The sequence below is a fragment of the Pongo abelii genome, chromosome X (genome assembly GCF_028885655.2).
Source record: "Pongo abelii isolate AG06213 chromosome X, NHGRI_mPonAbe1-v2.0_pri, whole genome shotgun sequence".
Lineage (NCBI taxonomy): Eukaryota > Metazoa > Chordata > Mammalia > Primates > Hominidae > Pongo > Pongo abelii.
In genome coordinates this window covers 123,695,070-123,714,816 of record NC_072008.2, presented here as the reverse complement: position 1 = coordinate 123,714,816, position 19,747 = coordinate 123,695,070, and the positions used below count along the sequence as shown (strand labels likewise).

Here is a 19,747-nt window from a genome sequence, read left to right as displayed (position 1 = left end):
CCAAAAGAACAAAGCTGGAGGCATCACACTACCTGACTTCAAACTATACTACAAGGCTACAGTAACCAAAACAGCATGGTACTGGTACCAAAACAGAGATATAGATCAATGGAACAGAACAGAGCCGTCAGAAATAATGCCACATATCTACAAGTATCTGATCTTTGACAAACCTGACAAAAACAAGAAATGGGGAAAGGATTCCCTATTTAATAAATGGTGTTGGGAAAACTGGCTAGCCATATGTAGAAAGCTGAAACTGGATCCCTTCCTTACACCTTATACAAAAATCAATTCAAGATGGATTAAAGACTTAAATGTTAGACCTAAAACCATAAAAACCCTAGAAGAAAACCTAGGCATTACCATTCAGGACATAGGCATGGGCAAGGACTTCATGTCTAAAACACCAAAAGCAATGGCAACAAAAGCCAAACTTGACAAATGGGATCTAATTAAACTAAAGAGCTTCTGCACAGCAAAGGAAACTACCATCAGAGTGAACAGGCAACCTACAAAATGGGAGAAAATTTTCGCAACCTACTCATCTGACAAAGGGCTAATATCCAGAATCTACAATGAACTCCAACAAATTTACAAGAAAAAAACAAACAACCCCATCAAAAAGTGGGCGAAGGACATGAACAGACACTTCTCAAAAGAAGACATTTATGCAGCCAAAAACCACATGAAAAAATGTTCACCATCACTGGCCATCAGAGAAATGCAAATCAAAACCACAATGAGATACCATCTCACACCAGTTAGAATGGCAATCATTAAAAAGTCAGGAAACAACAGGTGCTGGAGAGGATGTGGAGAAATAGGAACACTTTTACACTGTTGGTGGGACTGTAAACTAGTTCAACCCTTGTGGAAGTCAGTGTGGCGATTCCTCAGGGATCTAGAACTAGAAATTCCATTCGACCCAGCCATCCCATTACTGGGTATATACCCAAAGGACTATAAATCATGCTGCTATAAAGACACATGCACACGTATGTTTATTGCGGCATTATTCACAATAGCAAAGACTTGGAACCAACCCAAATGTCCAACAATGATAGACTGGATTAAGAAAATGTGGCACATATATACCATGGAATACTATGCAGCCATAAAAAATGATGAGTTCACGTCCTTTGTAGGGACATGGATGAAATTGGAAATCATCATTCTCAGTAAACTATCGCAAGAACAAAAAACCAAACACCGCATATTCTCACTCATAGGTGGGAATTGAACAATGAGAACACATGGACACAGGAAGGGGAACATCACACTTCGGGGACTGTTGTGGGGTGGGGGGAGGGGGGAGGGATAGCATTGGGAGATATACCTAATGCTAGATGACAAGTTGGTGGGTGCAGCGCACCAGCATGGCACATGTATACATATGTAACTTACCTGCACATTGGGCACATGTACCATAAAACCTAAAGTATAATAATGATAATAATAATAATAATAAAAGAAAAAAAAAAGAAAAAATAAAAAATAAAAAAAAAAATAAAAAAAAAAAATAAAAAAAAAAAAAAGAAAATATCATGAAAACAAGTTTCTCCTATTAGAGCTTTTATTGTGTTCCACATTTTATAAAATAGGCACAATTGTTTTGATTACATCGATTTTGCAAGCATATACAATCATATAAAATACAGATATGAGTGAAATTGAAGATGCTAGTTATTTAAAAACTATTTTTTTGAAAATTCAGGCTATTTTGAGATGGTTCACATAGCCCAAGTCTCTTATTAAAAGTTAATAAGTAATAGTGCTACCTTTTGAATAAAATCATGAAATTAGTTTTCTTAATAAAATTTGATGCAACAAGCAGAATCATTCAGAATAACTCCACTGTTGTCAGAGCCATTTAAAAAGTACTAAAGTGTGTGCATAATACAAGTTGGTTGATTGCATTTTATTGCATTGAAAAAAATTTCAAAGGACTCTACATTTCTACCTTCCCAAAACATTTTCAGTTTATTCAAAAGACTGTTCAAAATCAGATTGAACATAAAGGCTACCAGAAAATCAAACTTAACAACTAGAAGGTCTTTGCATGTCTCTGGAAATTCAAATAATATAGGTTGTTGAGAACCTTAAAAATCTTCAAAACATAGTACTGAATTAGCTAGCAGTGGCATATGATTATGTGGTTGTTGCTAATGCACTTTAGTGTTTGGTCTTTGGCAGGTGCAGGGGGCAAATACTGAAATTTTGAGTGTCAGGTAACATCTACTGAGTGAAATAGGAACAGTTAAATAACAGGTGAGGACTGTCTATGCTACTCAGTCATTGACCATTATGTTTGATTCTTCAGCAAGTTATGGCCTCAAAAGTGGCATTTCTAAACTTGGAGGTGCATCCAGGAAAGTTCTGATCTCAGATCTGGTTACCAAACTTTCTAGACATTGTCTGGCTCCTATTATGGCAGGTGCAGGGGCTTGATGGTATTTTAATTTATTATTGTTACTTTTTTTTGTAGAGACAGGATATTGCTATGTTTCCAAGACTGGTCGTGAACTCCTAGCCTCAAGCTATCTCCCTGCCCCCAACCTGTGCCCCACAAAATGCTGGGATTACAGACATGAGCCACCACACTTGGCCTTCTGATGGTATTTTAAATTTAAAAGGTTTAGATTGAAAATACTGTGTTTTAGAGCACTAAAATTTAGAGAACCAAATATTATGAGAATGACGAATTGGAGTGGCAAGCTCAGTTGAGTGTATGTGGGCAATTGGTCTTAATTTGTGCTTATGTGATCCCTCTGTACCTAACTGCACTCCCTTCTTGCTTCCCACATTTAAGTCTCTCACCGCAGCTGTTTCTAAAAGTTCTAAGTGAACTTGGCTAATCATTTACAAGTTGCCCTGTAACATCTTTTATTTTCACTTTTTTTTTCTGGTTTCAAAAATATAGAGCTTTTCACTGATCAATGAGATAAGACATTGACATCATATAATGTGCATAATTATCTCAATCAGGGTTCTTTCAATCCACAAGCTGATAGGAATCTTAGAAATCACTCTTTTGGTCATACCATTTACCTTGAAAGAGAATGTGATATTAATGCCTGATCACTTTTCCTCCATCTGTGTACATTTGTATTTGATGATTTAACCCAGTCTTAATTTATATTTCCTTTTTAAAATACCATTTCTTCAACTGCATTAAAATTAATGTTAAAGACCAGCTCTACAAAATCTTAACTAGGTTTCTCTTTATTAAATGTGATTATATCAGAGCTTTTCTCTTGTCTGACAGTGAAACATGTTCTTAATTAATAGTCTGATCTAGCTTTAGTTTGGGTGGACCTACAAAATATTTGAAACACAATTTTGAAAAGTATATGGATGACACTAGATTGTGAATCATTGTCCAATAGATAACCCCTTAGCATCACCAAATTGAAGTGATTTTCTCATTTGTTACGATCACTTTCCTACTGAGGGTGTGTGCATGTAGTCATTTCTGAATGATTCACAGCTCAACAAAGTTCGTGGAACTGGAAACAAAGGTTTGGTTTTAAGTAGACCAGAGACTTGGTTCATTAATATACTTTTCATAGAAATGTTGCTGAAGCATATAGATAGATGCAATTAGAGTGTTTTTTTTTTTCAAATGATGTGAGGTACTATCACGTCATCTAGAGTTTTGACTTTCTTCCATATAATTAAAATGGCAGATTATGTTTTTGAATAGTGAATATTGTGTGATTGCTGATCCAGCCCTGCAGATAGCCTGATCTCGAACAAATAACCCTTTAACATAATAGTAAGGAAAGTTGATATTATTTATTTATTTTTATTTGGTGCTTATATGCTAAATATGAACTGATACCCTTATGGATTAGAGAAAAAAGTTGACAATTGTTTTGTTACTGTGGTTTCTATGAATTATACAACATGATACTTGTTAGTAAATAGTGGTAAGCATTTATTATAATTTTATATCATTTAATTATTTGGAAAGTAATTGTTTTTTATTATCATCTCTTAGCAAGCAAGTATCCTGACTGCTCTTTGTTTTCCTATCATCTAGTGCAGTGCCTGGCACATAGCAGATGCTCAATAAATGTCGATTTTATAAATGAATTTAGAGAATAGTTTTTAGATCTGTACCTCTGTGCAGATCACTTCACATGAAAGTGTTAAGTTTATTCATCTGATATATGCAGTAATTGAATATAGTAGTTGTCCCTTATGCATGATTTCCAACTCCTTGGAATGAGTTACCCATGGTTAACCATGGCATGAAAATAGGTGAGTACAGTATGATAAGATATTTTGAGAAAGAGAGAGAGAAAAAGAGCACATTCACATAACTTTTATTAAAGTATATTGTTATAATTGTTCTGTTTATTATTAGTTATTGTTGTTGATATCTTACTGTACCTAATTTATAAATCAGGTAGTTATGTATGTATAGGAATAAAACGTAGTGTATATGGGATTTGGTATATCCATAGTTTCAAACATCCACTGGGGGTCTTGGAATGTATCCACCGAATAACGGGGGCTATTGTGTATCATGGTCTTGTTAGAGAATAAGTTATGACTGTATTTCCTATGAAAAGAACTAATCAAAAATCCAGATTCTGTTCGTTGTTGCTGAGAAATACCATGATGCTGGCACAGACTGAAAGTAATTTTACTAGAAGCAATCTAGCAGTGACTAAAATACTTTAGTCATGGTTCATCAAATTGTAACTGATAAGGAAAATAAGTTTTTTTTTTTTAATCTGTTCTACGATAGAAACTACTCTCAAAGTTAAGAGTTATTTGACTTATTTTTGCATGCTGTTCATCATAATGGAGAAAACTATTTGAGATATTTATGTTTTGAAGCTAATATGCTTTTACTTAAATGATAATGTGTTTCGTGTGTATAGTTTGATAAAAGAAATCACTGACTAGGAGAAAAAGAAAACCTGACTAGGGTTTAGGAGAAATAAATTAAAAATTAACACTCAAAAAAGTATTTACATTTATGTCCTGAATTTTTTATACTTAAAGGGCTTCAACCTAACCATAAAGGTCTAGCCGATATTATATTTAAATTAAATGAATTTTCTTTGTGTTAAAAATGATTAAGTACAATGGCTTTTACACATTACTTGTTTAGCAAGAGACAAAAAATGCATAGCTGTGAATATGTAAAAGCAATATATTCCAAAGCAAAACAATTGGTAGTTTGTAAGTAAATTTGGATTTTCGTTTGTTCTGTGGTCATTAAACAAGCATTTATTGTGAATAATTTGCTGGACTGTGCAATTAGTTAAGGAGGGCGAGGCCAGGAAGCCTTGACTTCAAGAGTGTAGGATTTGGCTTCTGTTCGGCAAGCAGTGACTCACTGAATACCTTTGAGCAAGAGAGTGCTTTTCTGAGCTATAAATATAATCACAGTATGTATAAAGACCATTATGTATGTGAAAATTATAATTAAATCCAGGTAAGAGGTAATAGAGACAAGAACTATGGTAGAGGCAGTGAGAGTGGATGGGGGTTGAAGGATAGGAGCATTCTAGAGAGAGATTCAGTTGAACTTAACAGTTGATTGGACATGGGAAATGGGGAAGAAGCAAGGGTCAAAGGTGGTCAAATAATTTTGGTGAGAGCAATTGCCGTTTAGAATCCAAATATTTTATCTATAGTTCTTTTGAATGTGTAATATCAGGATACATCGGAGATTTCTGAAATTTCTTCTGACTGACAAACATTTTAGGAATGGTCATTAAGAAATATGTATGTAGTCAAATTCATTACCATTAAGCATATCTTTGACATATGAAAAGATTGGATTTTGAAGATGTAAAAATGATGATTGCTTCAACAAGTAGCTCATGGAGATGGAGTGAGTGAGGGTAGTAGCATTTTCTGACTAGCTAGGGAAACTTTTAACACCTTGACTCCCTGCTAGTTTCATCTACATGGTGACTCTTCTCCCCTTTTGTCTGCTTCTCACCTGCACTGAGAGTCAGAAATTATAGTTTGGGGTGTGAAACACTGGTTTAAAGGACTGTATAAAAGGAAGGAAAGGAATAATTCTCTTTTTTCATTTATCTCACACAGATTAGGGTAAGTACTTCATTACTACTTCATAATTCATAGATTGCTTCTGCAAAACACATGTACACACAATCTGAAAACGCTCCAGTTATCTTCAATTTAAAATTCCCATTTAAATGACCAGGAGATTTGAATGCTTGATGCCTACTATGTCATTTTTATCACAACGGTATGTTCTACCCAAGAACACATAGCTGCCTTTTAGCCAGAGAACATGGTGTTTCTGAAAATAAACATCTTACCCCTAAAGAGACAAATTTCTTGATGATTTATAATTTGGAATAGCCCCTCCCCAAATCATCAATCTGCCTTCCAGAAAAACATAAATTTTGTAAATAATTTTTAATATTTTAGGTAATGATGTATAGTTGTGACACATAAATACCTTGCCCAAATGAATCCTTCTTTAGAGTTACTGCACCATGGATAAACACTTATGGTGGTTTTGGTAGAGCAATTTTTGTTATTCACATTAGCAGAGTTGTCTGTGGTAGATCCTGAAATTGCTCTGTGATATGGACTGGAATATTATAGTGATCTTAATTAAAATAGCTTTCTAGGAGTGTAGTAAAATGGTGGATCCTAAAACATTTTAGGTGAAAAACCAGGAACCAGTTCTAGAGCTAAAGACCACATATATACTCTTGGAGTAATGTAACTGTGAATATGTAGATAGGTGAGTGGGCTGTAAGTAACTCCTAACAACTTGAGAGCTTATGGCCAGCAATGGATATGTTTCTTTATGGGAAGCATAGTACAAAAGGGATAAACTGAAGTCTTATAATAAAGTTTTGTGGAAAAAAACCCGTAATGGTGAGGCAGATATGCAGAAAAGGGACAATAACTTTAATGTTGAAAAATGATACTTAGAGTCTTTGCTTCCATTGAGCCACGTATCTGTGATGAGCTTGAAAGAACTATCCTAAGAGAGATTCCCAGACTCATTAGGTTGAGAGCCTGTCTTCTTTTTTTGGTATTATTCTCTCCTGTCTTAAAAATACTGGCTGTCATATTGAAAACATATGATTGATTTGATACTATTTTTTTCCTACATTCATTGAAATAATTAGAGATGACTCCAGGCCATTACAAAAATCAAGACTGAGATTTGGTAAATTTATTACAGGCTTTGAATACATAGAGTCATTGGGACTCTTAGGCCAACTATATTTCTTAAAACATGGAATGCAATGGCTATTACTTTGTGAGTCTTACTCTTAGGTTTTTTCATGTTTCCTCTTAAAAGATAAATAAACATTCTCTTAAGACCTGGTCATGAATTACTGACTTTGTAAAGTTGAATAGAACTGGGAAATTCAGAAAAGGATAGGATTTTCACCATCTTTTAGCAGTTGATTAATGAGTCTCCTGTTCCCAAATCGATTTGTCTCAGTTATTTCTAATTGGTTTTGAGTTTGTGGAATCTGCTTTAATAATAAACTCTAAAATTGGGTAAGTCAGATGTTTGAATATTTAATAAAAATCTTAGGAAGGTGAAACACAGTTCTTTCTTAACATGCTTTTTGATTTTAATGCACCTTAGCAAAAGAGTCAAATTTTAAAGTTGATGAGCTACAGATAATGGGAGTAAAATGACACCTTGGTTAACAAATCCTCTGGAAGCAAGTCTCCTAGAAAATTGGCCTGGGCATTGAAGGGGTTGGAATACCCATTCCAGTTTCTTCATTTTTGGATTAAAGAAAGAGAAGGCAAGCTCACTGCCGCAGATACAGAGACTTCTCAAAGGGCAGGCTGGGCGCTAGCTGTAGGGCAAAGCATCCTTCTAGAGGGCCTATGCTTCACCAGAGGATTGTAACTATTTCCTCTGTGCACTGGGAAGGGGACTCTTGACAGTGATGGGAGCACATGCTGTTTCTCCTAGCCCACTTCTACATATTGCCATCTCCCTACCACCATTACCACATGTGCATTCTTTCACCTATGTGGTTTTATAAAAGCAAGGAAGATTTGAATTCACTTGTTTGTATAGAAGGTATGGAATCAACATTTAGAAATGCATTCATCTTCTAATTATTTTTAAATTACCTCATTAGAAATAAAATAATTATCTCATTCAGAAAATAGAATGGATTCTTACATACCCTGTCTACCTACCATTCATCCATCCATGTATCCATTTATCCATCCATCCATCCATCCATCTGTCTGCCTATCTACCAATCTACCCATCTGCTTATCTTGCTTTCACACAAATATAAGAAATGTGGAGAATGAGAAATAATATATAAACTAAGATTTCTAAATAGAAAACATTTTTGGTCAAGATGAATTGGACATGATGCAGTTTAACTGGTAATATAAATTTTAAAAGATGAAGGGACACTAAAGTCTTGAAATATGGTAAGCAGAGGGAGCAAATATTATTTTGAAGTTCTTTAAGGACAAGATTGAGATATTCAGTGGAAATGCCTTTTGATTTGGGTAATTAACTTTCATCCTGTTATAGTTATCTAATGGAGTATCATTTGTCTAGCCCAATTTTCTTATCTACGTCATAGTGTTATATCTGTTATTGTGATGGTTGGCATTAGAATTCAGAATGTGTTCTTTTAAATGTTGATATCAGTATGTGAAATTCTCCCCAAATTTCATCTGAGTTATTTTCTAGGATTTACTACCTCCCTACCCCATATGTGTTGGGAGAATAGCATGAAAGATTTTTAGTGTTGGTATTGTTTTTATGGAAATAGAATGGTAAAAGTAAGTGATCTTCAGATTGAATTAATTAAACCAGAAAATTACTTGCCTATAACAGAATGTATCTCTCTGATATCCTCCTTGTGCTTATAAATTAAGCATTGAAATGCTAAGTGACTTGTAGCCTCTACTGTCTGCTATTTTTAATTTTTTAGGCTTGGTATAAATGGGAACAATGTAGGCTCTGGATTCAGATGTGGGTTCAAATCATAGTTACTAGACTCATGGTGAGGCCTTAAACTCTCCGAGCTTCAGTTCCCTGTCTTTAAATGAGATTATTACAAGGATTAAGTAGGATACTAGAAAGTGCCTGACACAGTGCTTAGTACACAGCAGGTGCTGGGTAAATGATCTTATTCCTATGTTAAAACAGACATAAGCTATTTATTAATACTGTTCTATTTTAAATGTGACAGACATATGCATATAAGAAGCCTGTGCAATAGCTTTTTATAGCCCGTGCAATAGCTTCTTATAGCCTTGGAAAGATAGCAGCTATTTTATAAAATCTCATCTGTAACTAAGGAGTTCCATTAGTGAAATGATTTCAGGTAGACAATAATATATTTATATCATTAAAAAAACTACAAATAACTAACAAAAGCTTTATCTTTCTTGATTCCTTTCAGGAAAACACCTCATTAAGAAGATATATTCTTTAAACAATTAGTTTATGCCTTATTAATAGATGTTACTTTCAAGCTCACTCTTGTTGGTATTTGAAAAAGAAAAAGGAGAGAGAAGTTGCTATGATATTTATAATTTCTTTGTGTAATGATACTATAAATGACATTTTAGTTGGGGGACAAATCTTTCAATATTTGAAATTTTAAGTTTTTAATTTTTTTCAACAAAAATGCCAGGCTTATTTTATATACATTAGTTTACTTCATGAGTTGGAAATTTTGTTCCCGATTTTTTCAAAACATGTTCCTTTTTTTCATAATGAAAGTTGAGTATGTGTACACTCAAACGTGTGTGGTATCATTCAGCTTTTGTTTGGGAAGTGTGGAGAAAGAGAGGAGTAGAAAAGCTATTAATATCTTTTGAATTCAATGCAGTATGAATACTTTGACTCTATCTTGAAAAGCCAATGGAAAATGGCTTCTACCATCTTAAGTTTTTAATTTATTTCTCAAGGGTGGAAGGAAATACCTTGACAGATTTAGCCCTGAAATTCAAATGAGTATGAGAACAGGTGGTGAAATTTCTTCTCCACCTGCCATGCAACTTTATCACAAGAAATGTTTCATTTAGCAAATGCTGCTGCTAGCAGACACTTCTCTGTTTCAGAGCAGAAAAACAAATGGATGGAAAGTACTTTGAAGAAAGCCTTTTTCTTGATTTTCTTTTTAAATTGTGAGTGTGAGCAATATGTATTTTATTTTCCTGGGGATTGGGTAGTGGATAGTCAGTGCCTTGATTAACCAACCTGTTTTGTTGTATTGTTAAACCATTCATAGCTTTCTTGTTTTTGTTTTCATTTTGTTTTGTTGTTGTTGTTGTTCCTGTATACCAACCCACTGACACCAACTTTAGTTAAATCTGGGGAACTTGAAATATCTATATTATACTATATTATACTTTTGACACTAACGCAAGAGACTTTCTTTTTTTTTCTTCCTTTTCTTTTTTTTTTTTTTTTTTTGAGACGGAGTTTCACTCTTTCACCCAGGCTGGAGTGCAGTGGCACAGTCTTGGCTCACTGCACCCTCCGCCCCCCAGGTTTAAGCGATTCCCCTGCCTCAGCCTCCTAAGTAGCTAGGATTACAGGCACCTGCCACCACGCGCGGCTGATTTTTGTGTTTTTAGTGGAGACAGGGTTTTACCATGTTGGCTGGGCTGGTCTCGAACTCCTGATCTCAGGTGATCCGCCCGCTTTGGCCGCCCAAAGTGCTGGGATTACAGGCGTGAGCCACCACGCCCAGCCTGGGACTTTCATTCTTTTGTTGCAGTGAAATTGAGTTTTTAGCATATATTGTTAGATTTAACCTTTTTTGGTAATGAAATAATGGCAATTAAAGCACTATGAAACAAACGAGGGAACTAAATAGAAAAGTGCTGTTCATATACTTTTACCTTTCTAGCTTTTCTCTAATTCATTTCTTCTTTTTTCCCTTCAGAAATTACAAACAGTACAGGAAAGTGTAGAGAACAGTCTTTTATTCGTAGCAGTATCAAGATGTTGCTTTTTATTTGATGTGAGCTAGACATTAATGTACCAGTGCATGAACTGGCACACATAACCTCTCTACCAAGAAAAGTTAAGTGTTTTTATTGTGTTTTCATGATAATAATCTCAAGAAGCACCAAAATGTTCCCTTTTCCTTGACAATGAAATTTGACCACACCTGGGTTTCTGTTTAACATGAACTGCTATTTGCAATGATAGAAACCAAAAAATTGAGGTACACATTTTATAATTGATCAAGATGATATCTTATTTTTTAAACACAATGGTACTGGTTTCAGTGGATTATCGTGGGATTTATTTAGGTATGGAGATTGAGGAGCATTGGAAGATTATTTGTGGCTTTTGAGCCAAATGATGCAATTAAGAGATGCTTTTTCCTTCCTCATATAGCATTTCAACAAACATATTTACTATAATGAATTCTAAGAGTACGTGGTTCTCTATAGAACGTCTACCAAATTAAACCTCTGCAGAGGGATTCATTGAAGAAAACACATTTAAATCAGATCAGCAGAGCACTCTTGCTTTGGCCTGCCTACCAGGACATAGATACCAGGACACAATTCTTCATTGTCATGTTGCTTGCTATTAAAAAAAACCACATTTGTCCATTTAGTGAGTTTTAAATTTCCTTTGAAAAAATCCATTTGGATGAACAATTCTATGCAGACAGTAGTAGGAGTTTATTACATGTTTGCACTAGCAATTTTGAGAGTATATCTTGTACTCTGATAATTTTGCAGGTTTAAAGATAGAATCTTTGTGCATATTCTGGAATACTGATGAGGTTGAACATTTTTCTATCTGCTAACCATTTGCACCTTGATCTTTGTGAATTGTGTGCTCATATCACTTACACGTTTCCCTTCGGGTAATTTTAAATATGTGGACATTTTGAGGCAGGATTACAATGTTGGCAACCCTTTGTTAACATATGACAATGGCTTAGACTTTTTTTCCCTTTGTTTTTAAATGCAGTGCAGAGAAATGCCACAGTCTGTGTATGTTTGGTTTGACCACGTTTACAATGCTTTCAGTAAAATGATCAGACAGTGCCTCCATCTCTAAGCTAATACTCATCAAAAAAGTAGTTGTTTTCTTTGAGCAGCACAGTTGAGTGATTCACGTACACTTTGTGAAAGATTGCTCTTGTGCTTTATGGTTGGTCATTGTTTCAAGAATAAGACGTCTGCTGTGGTGATTGGGTAGGCGGGGGGTGGCATGCAAGCAATATGCAGACTATAATATTGTTGGGAAAAGAGGTTTAATTTTTAGAAACAAAATTCGTTAATATAGTCTCTCCCATGAATAATCTTGTAGGGTTGGTGAAATGGGACTATTTAGACAGAATTTGCCAGATTCTAACTTAACATGTAAAAGTGGATCCAAATAACAACTGTTTTATGCAGATTTAGGAAATTATTATTCTTACATGAGCTTCTGTAAAACAAAAGCTTTGCTGCATAATTTTCTTATAAACTTCAAAGCCATTATCTACTTTTTTACTCTTAGACTTGAGTTTTCAAATTGATGGGCCTGTGGAGAGCAGAGATATTCTGTTAGGTAGCCTTGGAAGAATTAGTGATAATTAATAATCCTGCTGTGTTTCATATTGCTAGCATTAACTCATGGATTCAACCTGTGACTGGGAAATTATTTAAATCATGAAATTGCTTGAGAAAAATTTTCATGAGACAGTAAATTCCTCTATATTAGGATTTCTCATCTTTGGCACTTGACTTTTTTTGCCTGAGAACAGCTTTGACCTAGATAACTGTCCTGTGTTTTGTAGGATGTTTAGCAGCATCCCCAGTTGTGACAGTGAAAAATGTCTGCAGACATTATGAATCATGGAGGTGGGAGGAGGGGCAAAATGCCTCCTACTCCCCCTCCCCACATTGAGAATGACTTGTGTGTATATTGTATTTAACTATATGAGTTGAAAAAACATCAGATTAAAAACTGTTATTTTTTTTCTTGGAATTACTCAGATAATCATTCCTTTAAGCATAGATTGATATAATTGTGGCTTGGGATTTGCAGAGAAGTGTTACCTCCTTGCAATGTTGAAGAACAGTGCTCTTCCCATTCAATCAATAAACTTAATAAAGGGGAGATAGATGGGAATATTGAATCTGCTAAGAAGGTTAACATGGCATGTACTGTTACCAAAGCAGAAATTAATAGGGAGTGTTTTGAATGTTAAAAAGTCAAAAGATACTGATAAAACATCATGAAAAAGATAATTTTAGTCCAGGCTTCTTCAGCTTTTGAAGTAATTAATTAAAAAGGCAAGCATATTATACTGGCAAGAAAGGGCTGCATTTTTACTTTTTGCTTTCTGTTTTTAACAGCAAGAGAAAAATGACAAAGTAAACAAGTTGTTACTTGTAGTTTACTCAAAAAAGCAACTTCCAGGATATGTCATTGTGGCAATGGGAATTCAGCTTTACTCCTATCCCTTTTACATCTGCAGTTTTATAAGAATGATAATTGATGGTCATTTAAGCACTGCATAATAAAGAAATGTCTTTGGAATGATCTACAGAAAGAAGATTCCGTATTCATTCAGAGGACATATATTAAGTCTTTTGTGCCAGGCTCTGTGCAGGGAATACAGAAACTAATAAAACAGTCTGCTTGAATATCCTATTAATATAATCTGGATGAATAGACATTTTCTGGTTAGGGATAACAGTCACCATCAATCAATTTCTGACTTTTCCAATTGATTCTGTAATTTTAAACGTCTGTCCACAAAAGTTGTTTAAAAGTGTGTGTGTGTGCTATATATCATAAATATAACTTAATTCTATTTAAAGCTATCTTTGAAACTCTGGTGGAAGGCTATATCCATTTTCTTTTATGCTTTTTAAAATCTTACTTAAATTATTCTCTTCTTTATTAAATATCTATCGGAATTGAATTAAACATGGTTATATATTATTAATTCATTTTTGGTTATACTATGGCTCTAATATCATTAAAAAGAATTGATGTCATCCTTAAGGCCAGAATTTTTGCTAATTATTGCAAGATTTAAAACCACTTGGTTGGTGTCATAATTCAAAAAGCAGAATCTTTAGTATAGTCTTTTTCTTGTTAAAACTGATCAACTTGGGGTTTTAGGTATGACAGGAAAAAAAGGTGAAACCTTTCTGATATTGGATAGCTCAGTTAGACCGTTAGAAAAGCAAATAATTCAAAATTGAGGAAATTACAGAAAAAATGAAGAGTTCCAGCACTTGAAAATCTGCTCTCCTTCTTTTTTCCTAATGTCTATTTTAGCAGTCTTTTTAGCAGTCTGTATCATGAATGCAGAACCAAATTCATGAGCCATGGGCTCTGCACTCTTAGGCAGGTGATCCAGAGATTATTTTAGCAATGTATACCTATGGAGAAATACAAGATCTCTTCTAAGGAATGATGAAAGATTGTTAATAATGGCACATTTTTAGTATAACCTAACTGAGATTTTTAAACTATCAAATGTATTGTCATATTATCTTTGCAACTAAGTGACCTACTAAGGTTCTCCCACTCTTACTTATGCCCCTTGAAAATATTATTGCTGCAATATATGCAAATACAGAATTGCCTGTATTTATATTTTTAGTATTCATTTCTTTGAAAAGTTGTAAATGTGACTAGATTGTAGCTATTAAATGATCCCAAACTGGTAAGTGAGAGATACTGCTAGAAAAAGAAATTATTTCATGTGAAAAATTTTGTTCAGTTGGAGTTGATTAGAACTATTACTATAACAAGATAAAGTAATGCATTAACATATAACAATGAATCTTTTACATTTATTAATGGGGGTTTGGAGTGGGAATCAGACTAGACCTAGATTCAAACCCTGGGCCAACCACTTTAATAACGTTTTGACCCCAGGTAAGTGGTTTCTGACCCTTCTTTAGTCTGTGTATAAAATTATTGGCAAGTACCTGTTATATAATGACTATTCAATAAATGGTAGCTATTATTTTTATCTTTTCAAAATTAGGTGTTCCAAATTAATTTTAACTATATGCAACATAATTTGATGGCATTGCTATCTAAATAGTAACGTATCAACAGTAATTACTGTGGCCTTTAAAAACTCTGTGACTATAATTTTGAACCACCTTTTAAGTTGATTTCTCAGTTATTATCTGTATATTCTGTACTTGGAAAGCATTTTACAAATATACATTTCTTCTAAGATAAAGAGTGGTACAAGCGTATAATACAGTGAAACAATATTCACCGTATTGCATGGTCATATGATTGCAATAGTGACTGATTATTTTTCTAAATAATCTCATTGTAAATTGTACAAGTTTTAATTTCCCCTTCTTTCTTATGTAAAAAAACTTTCAGATCTCTCGTGGAAGAGGAAGACCAACACATGAAATTGTCCCTTGGAGGCAGCGAAATGGGCCTCTCATCCCATTTGCAGTCTTCCAAGGCAGGACCTACACGCATCTTTACCAGCAATACCCACAGTTCTGTGGTGTTACAGGTAATTTAAGCTGTCTCTTTGGTAGTGTTTACATAGCTTTAAAAAACCCACCATGGATTTTGTGATGCAGGATGTCAGTAGTGGAGGAGGTTGTGGGTGTGTATGTGTGAATAGGAAATGTATGGTAACTATTTTTTGCTCAGTTTTGCTGTGAACCCAAAACGGCTCTAAAAAATGAAGTTTATTAAATAAAGAAACAAAAGACAAAAACTAACCAGGAGAGAAATCTTGATGGAGGAATGCACACATTCCTGAGGTTAAAAAATCCTCAGAATCAATTTTTTGTTTGGTTTGTGTAAAGGACATTATGCCACTTTCTTACAGAATGCCATATCTGATTTCATTCCATAGCAATCAAAGTAAGTATTACAGGGTCCCTACACTGAATTTTCCTAGTTCCTCATTCACAGCCTGTTTTACTATCATCTTTGCAATGGTTCTAAAGATTGTATTTATTTGGTGTCTCAACTCGCATTGGTAGTAGTAACTGTGGGAGTAGAGGTTAGGACTGCTGAATGCAAACCCTCTGATACATGTAATAAGTAATAACTAAAATCAAAGCAGGGGACAGAAACACAGTAGAAAGCCAAAAGAACATGAAACACAGCAATCTGGAGCTATTTAGCGCAGGGATTAGAAGCCTAAGTACTTCTGACCTTTGTGGACATTTTCTGACTTCTGTGGGCATTGCTGAATTAGAGAGCAATATGATACTGGATGTCCATTAATGTCTTCTAAAGATAGTTAAATTATATCAGTCCTCTTACTACCCTTAGTAAGATAAGGAAAATTTGCCTTTCTAAATGCATATTTAAAAGAAATCTCCCCAGATGGATTTCATGCATATCCCTGATCAAGAACCATTATAGTAAAGCTGTATATAGAATATAATATAATGAGGGACAAGGTTTGTACTTGCTGTGCATCCTCTGTGTTTAAATGTAATTTCACCGGATTTCATTTTCCTTATCTCCAAAATGTGACTCTTGACTAGCACACCTCTAAATTTCCTTCTAGTTTCAATCTTTGAATTCAGTAAAATCCCATTTCCCCAGTATTTCAGTTTCTAATTGGAGCTGGGGTCTATCTAAGGTTCATTGTCCTGTGGGTATCATCAATAGATATGTGAGAGTCAGGAATGAAAATCTTTCCATCTCCTGGCATCTTAAAGCTGTGTAGGGAAAAGGGAAGATGGCCGAATAGAACAGCTCTAGTCTGCAGCTCCTGGCAAGATCAACGCAGAAGGTGGGTGATTTCTGCATTTCCAACTGAGCCCCCACTGGTGATACCCAGGCAAACAGGGTCTGGAGTAGACCTCTAGCAGATCTGCAGCAGAGGGGCCTGACTGTTAGAAGGAAAACTAACAAACAGAAGAAAGGAATAGCATCAAGAACAACAAAAATGGCATCCACACAGAAACCGCATCTGAAGGTCACCAACATTAAAGACCAAAGGTAGATAAATCCACAAAGATGAGGAAAAACCAATACAAAAACGCTGAAAATTCCAAACACCAGAACGCCTCTTCTCCTCCAAAGGATCACAACTCCTCGCCAGCAAGGGAACAAAACTGGACAGAGAATGAGTTTGACAAACTGACAGAAGTAGGCTTCAGAAGATGGGTAACAGCAAACTCCTCCGAGCTAAAGGAGCATGTTCTAACCCAGTGCAAGGAAGCTAAGAACCTTGAAAAAAATTATAGGAATTGCTAACTAGAATAACCAGTTTAGAGAAGAATATAAATGACCTGATGGAGCTGAAAAACACAGCATGAGAACTTCATGAAGCATACAAAAGTATCAATAGCCGAATCAATCAAGCAGAAGAAAGGATATCAGAGATTGAGATAAACTTAATGAAATAAAGCAAGAAGACAAGATCAAAGAAAAAAGAATGAAAAGAAACGAACAAAGCCTCCAAGAAATATGGGACTATATGAAAAGACCAAACCTAAGTTAGATTGGTGTACCTGAAAGTGATGGGGAGAATGGAACAAAGTTGGAAAATACTCTTCAGGGTATTCTTCAGGAGAACTTCCCCAACCTAGCAAGAGAGGCCAACATTCAAATTCAGGAAATACAGAAAATGCCACAAATATACTCCTCAAGAAGAGCAACCCCAAGACACATAATCATCAGATTCACCAAGGTTGAAATGAAGGAAAAAATGTTAAGGGCAGAGAGAAAGGTCGGGTTACCCACAAAGGGAAGCCCATCAGAATAACATCAGATCTCTCTGCAGAAACCCTACAAGGCAGAAGGGAGTGGGGACCAATATTCAACATTCTTAAGCAAAAGAATTTTCAACCCAGAATTTCATATCCAGCCAAACTAAGCTTCATAAACAAAGGATAAATAAAATCCTTTACAGACAAGAAAATGCTGAGAGATTTTGTCACTACCAAGCCTGCCTTACAAGAGCTCCTGAAGGAAGCACTAAATATGGAAAGAAAAAACTGGTACCAACCACTGCAAAAACATACCAAATTGTAAAGACCATTGACACTATGAAGAAACTGCATCAATAAAGGGGCAAAATAACTAGCTAGCATCATAATGACAGGATCAAATTCACACATAACAATATTAACCTTAAATGTAAATATGCTAAATGCCCCAATAAAAAGACACAGACTGGCAAATTGGATAGAGTCAAGGGTCAAGGCCCATCGGTGTGCTGTATTCAGGAGACCCATCTCAAATGCAAAGACATACATAGGCTCAAAATAAAGGGATGGAAGAATATTTACCAAGCAAATGGAAAACAAAAAACAAGCAGGGGTTGCAATCCTAGTTTCTGATAAAACAGACTTTAAACCAACGAAGATCAAAAAAGACAAAGAAGGACATTTCATAATGGTAAAGGGATCAATGCAACAAGAAGAGGTAACTATCCTAAATATATATGCACCCACTACAGGAGCACTTAGATTCATTAAGCAAGTTCGTAGAGATCTACAAAGAGACTTAGACTCCCACACAATAAGAGTGGGAGATTTTTATCACCCCCACTGACAATATTAGACAGATTAATGAGACAGAAAATTAACAAGGATATTCAGGACTTGAACTCAGCTCTAGACCAAGCAGACCTAATAGACATCTACAGAACTCTCCATCCCAAATGAACAGAATATACATTCTTCTCAGCACCACATTACACTTATTGTAAAACTGACCACATAATTGGAAGTAAAACACTCCTCAGTAAATGTAAAAGAACAGAAATCATAGCAGTCTCTGAAACCACAGTGCAATCAAATTAGAACTCAGGATTAAGAAACTCACTCAAAACCATACAAATATAGGGAAACTGAACAACCTGCTCCTGAATGACTACTGGGTATATAACGAAATTAAGGCAGAAGTAAATACATTCTTTGAAACCAATGAGAACAAAGACACAACATACCAGAATTTCTGGGACACAGCTAAAGCGGTGTTTAGAGAGAAATTTATAGCACTAAATCCCCATAGGAGAAAGCAGGAAAGCTAAAATTGACACCCTAACATCACAATTAAAAGAACTAGAGAAGCAAGAGCAAACAAATTTAAAAGCTAGCAGACGACAAGAAATAACTAAGATCAGAGTAGAACTGAAGGAGATAGAGACACGAGGAACACTTCAATATCTCAATGAATCCAGGAGCTGTTTTTTTAATTTTTCTATTTTTTTATTTTATTATTATTATACTTTTAAGTTTTAGGGTACATGTGCACAATGTGCAGGTTGGTTACATATGTATACATGTGCCATGCTGGTGTGCTGCACCCATTAACTCATCATTTAGCATTAGGTATATCTCCTAATGCTGTCCCTCCCCCTGCCCCCGACCCCACAGCAGTCCCCAGAGTGTGATGTTCCCCTTCCTGTGTCCATGTGTTCTCATTGTTCAATTCCCACCTGTGAGTGAGAACATGCGGTGTTTAGTTTTTTGTCCTTGCGATAGTTTACTGAGAATGATGATTTCCAATTTCATCCATGTCCCTACAGAGGACATGAACTCATCATTTTTTATGGCTTCATAGTATTCCATGGTGTATATATGCTACATTTTCTTAATTCTGTCTATCATTGTTGGACATTTGGGTTGGTTCCAAGTCTTTGCTATTGTGAATAGTGCCACAGTCAACATACGTGTGCATGTGTCTTTACAGCAGCATGATTTATAGTCCTTTGGGTATATACCCAGTAATGGGATGGCTGGGTCAAATGGTATTTCTAGTTCTAGATCCCTGAGGAATCGCCACACTGACTTC

At 35.2% G+C, this 19,747-nt stretch overlaps 1 protein-coding gene across 7 annotated transcripts in view; it reads left to right on the top strand.

Annotated features, from left to right (window-relative positions):
* The window catches only part of KLHL13 (kelch like family member 13), a 210,508-nt gene that overhangs the window by 147,998 nt on the left and 42,763 nt on the right, over positions 1-19,747 (top strand). For all 7 annotated transcript variants that reach the window (XM_054544992.2, XM_024241083.3, XM_054544989.2 and 4 more), the window contains one exon: positions 15,347-15,488. In XM_054544992.2, the coding sequence (XP_054400967.1) occupies positions 15,375-15,488 (114 nt within the window). In that variant the 5' untranslated portion in view covers positions 15,347-15,374. The remainder of the gene's footprint in view (positions 1-15,346; positions 15,489-19,747) is intronic.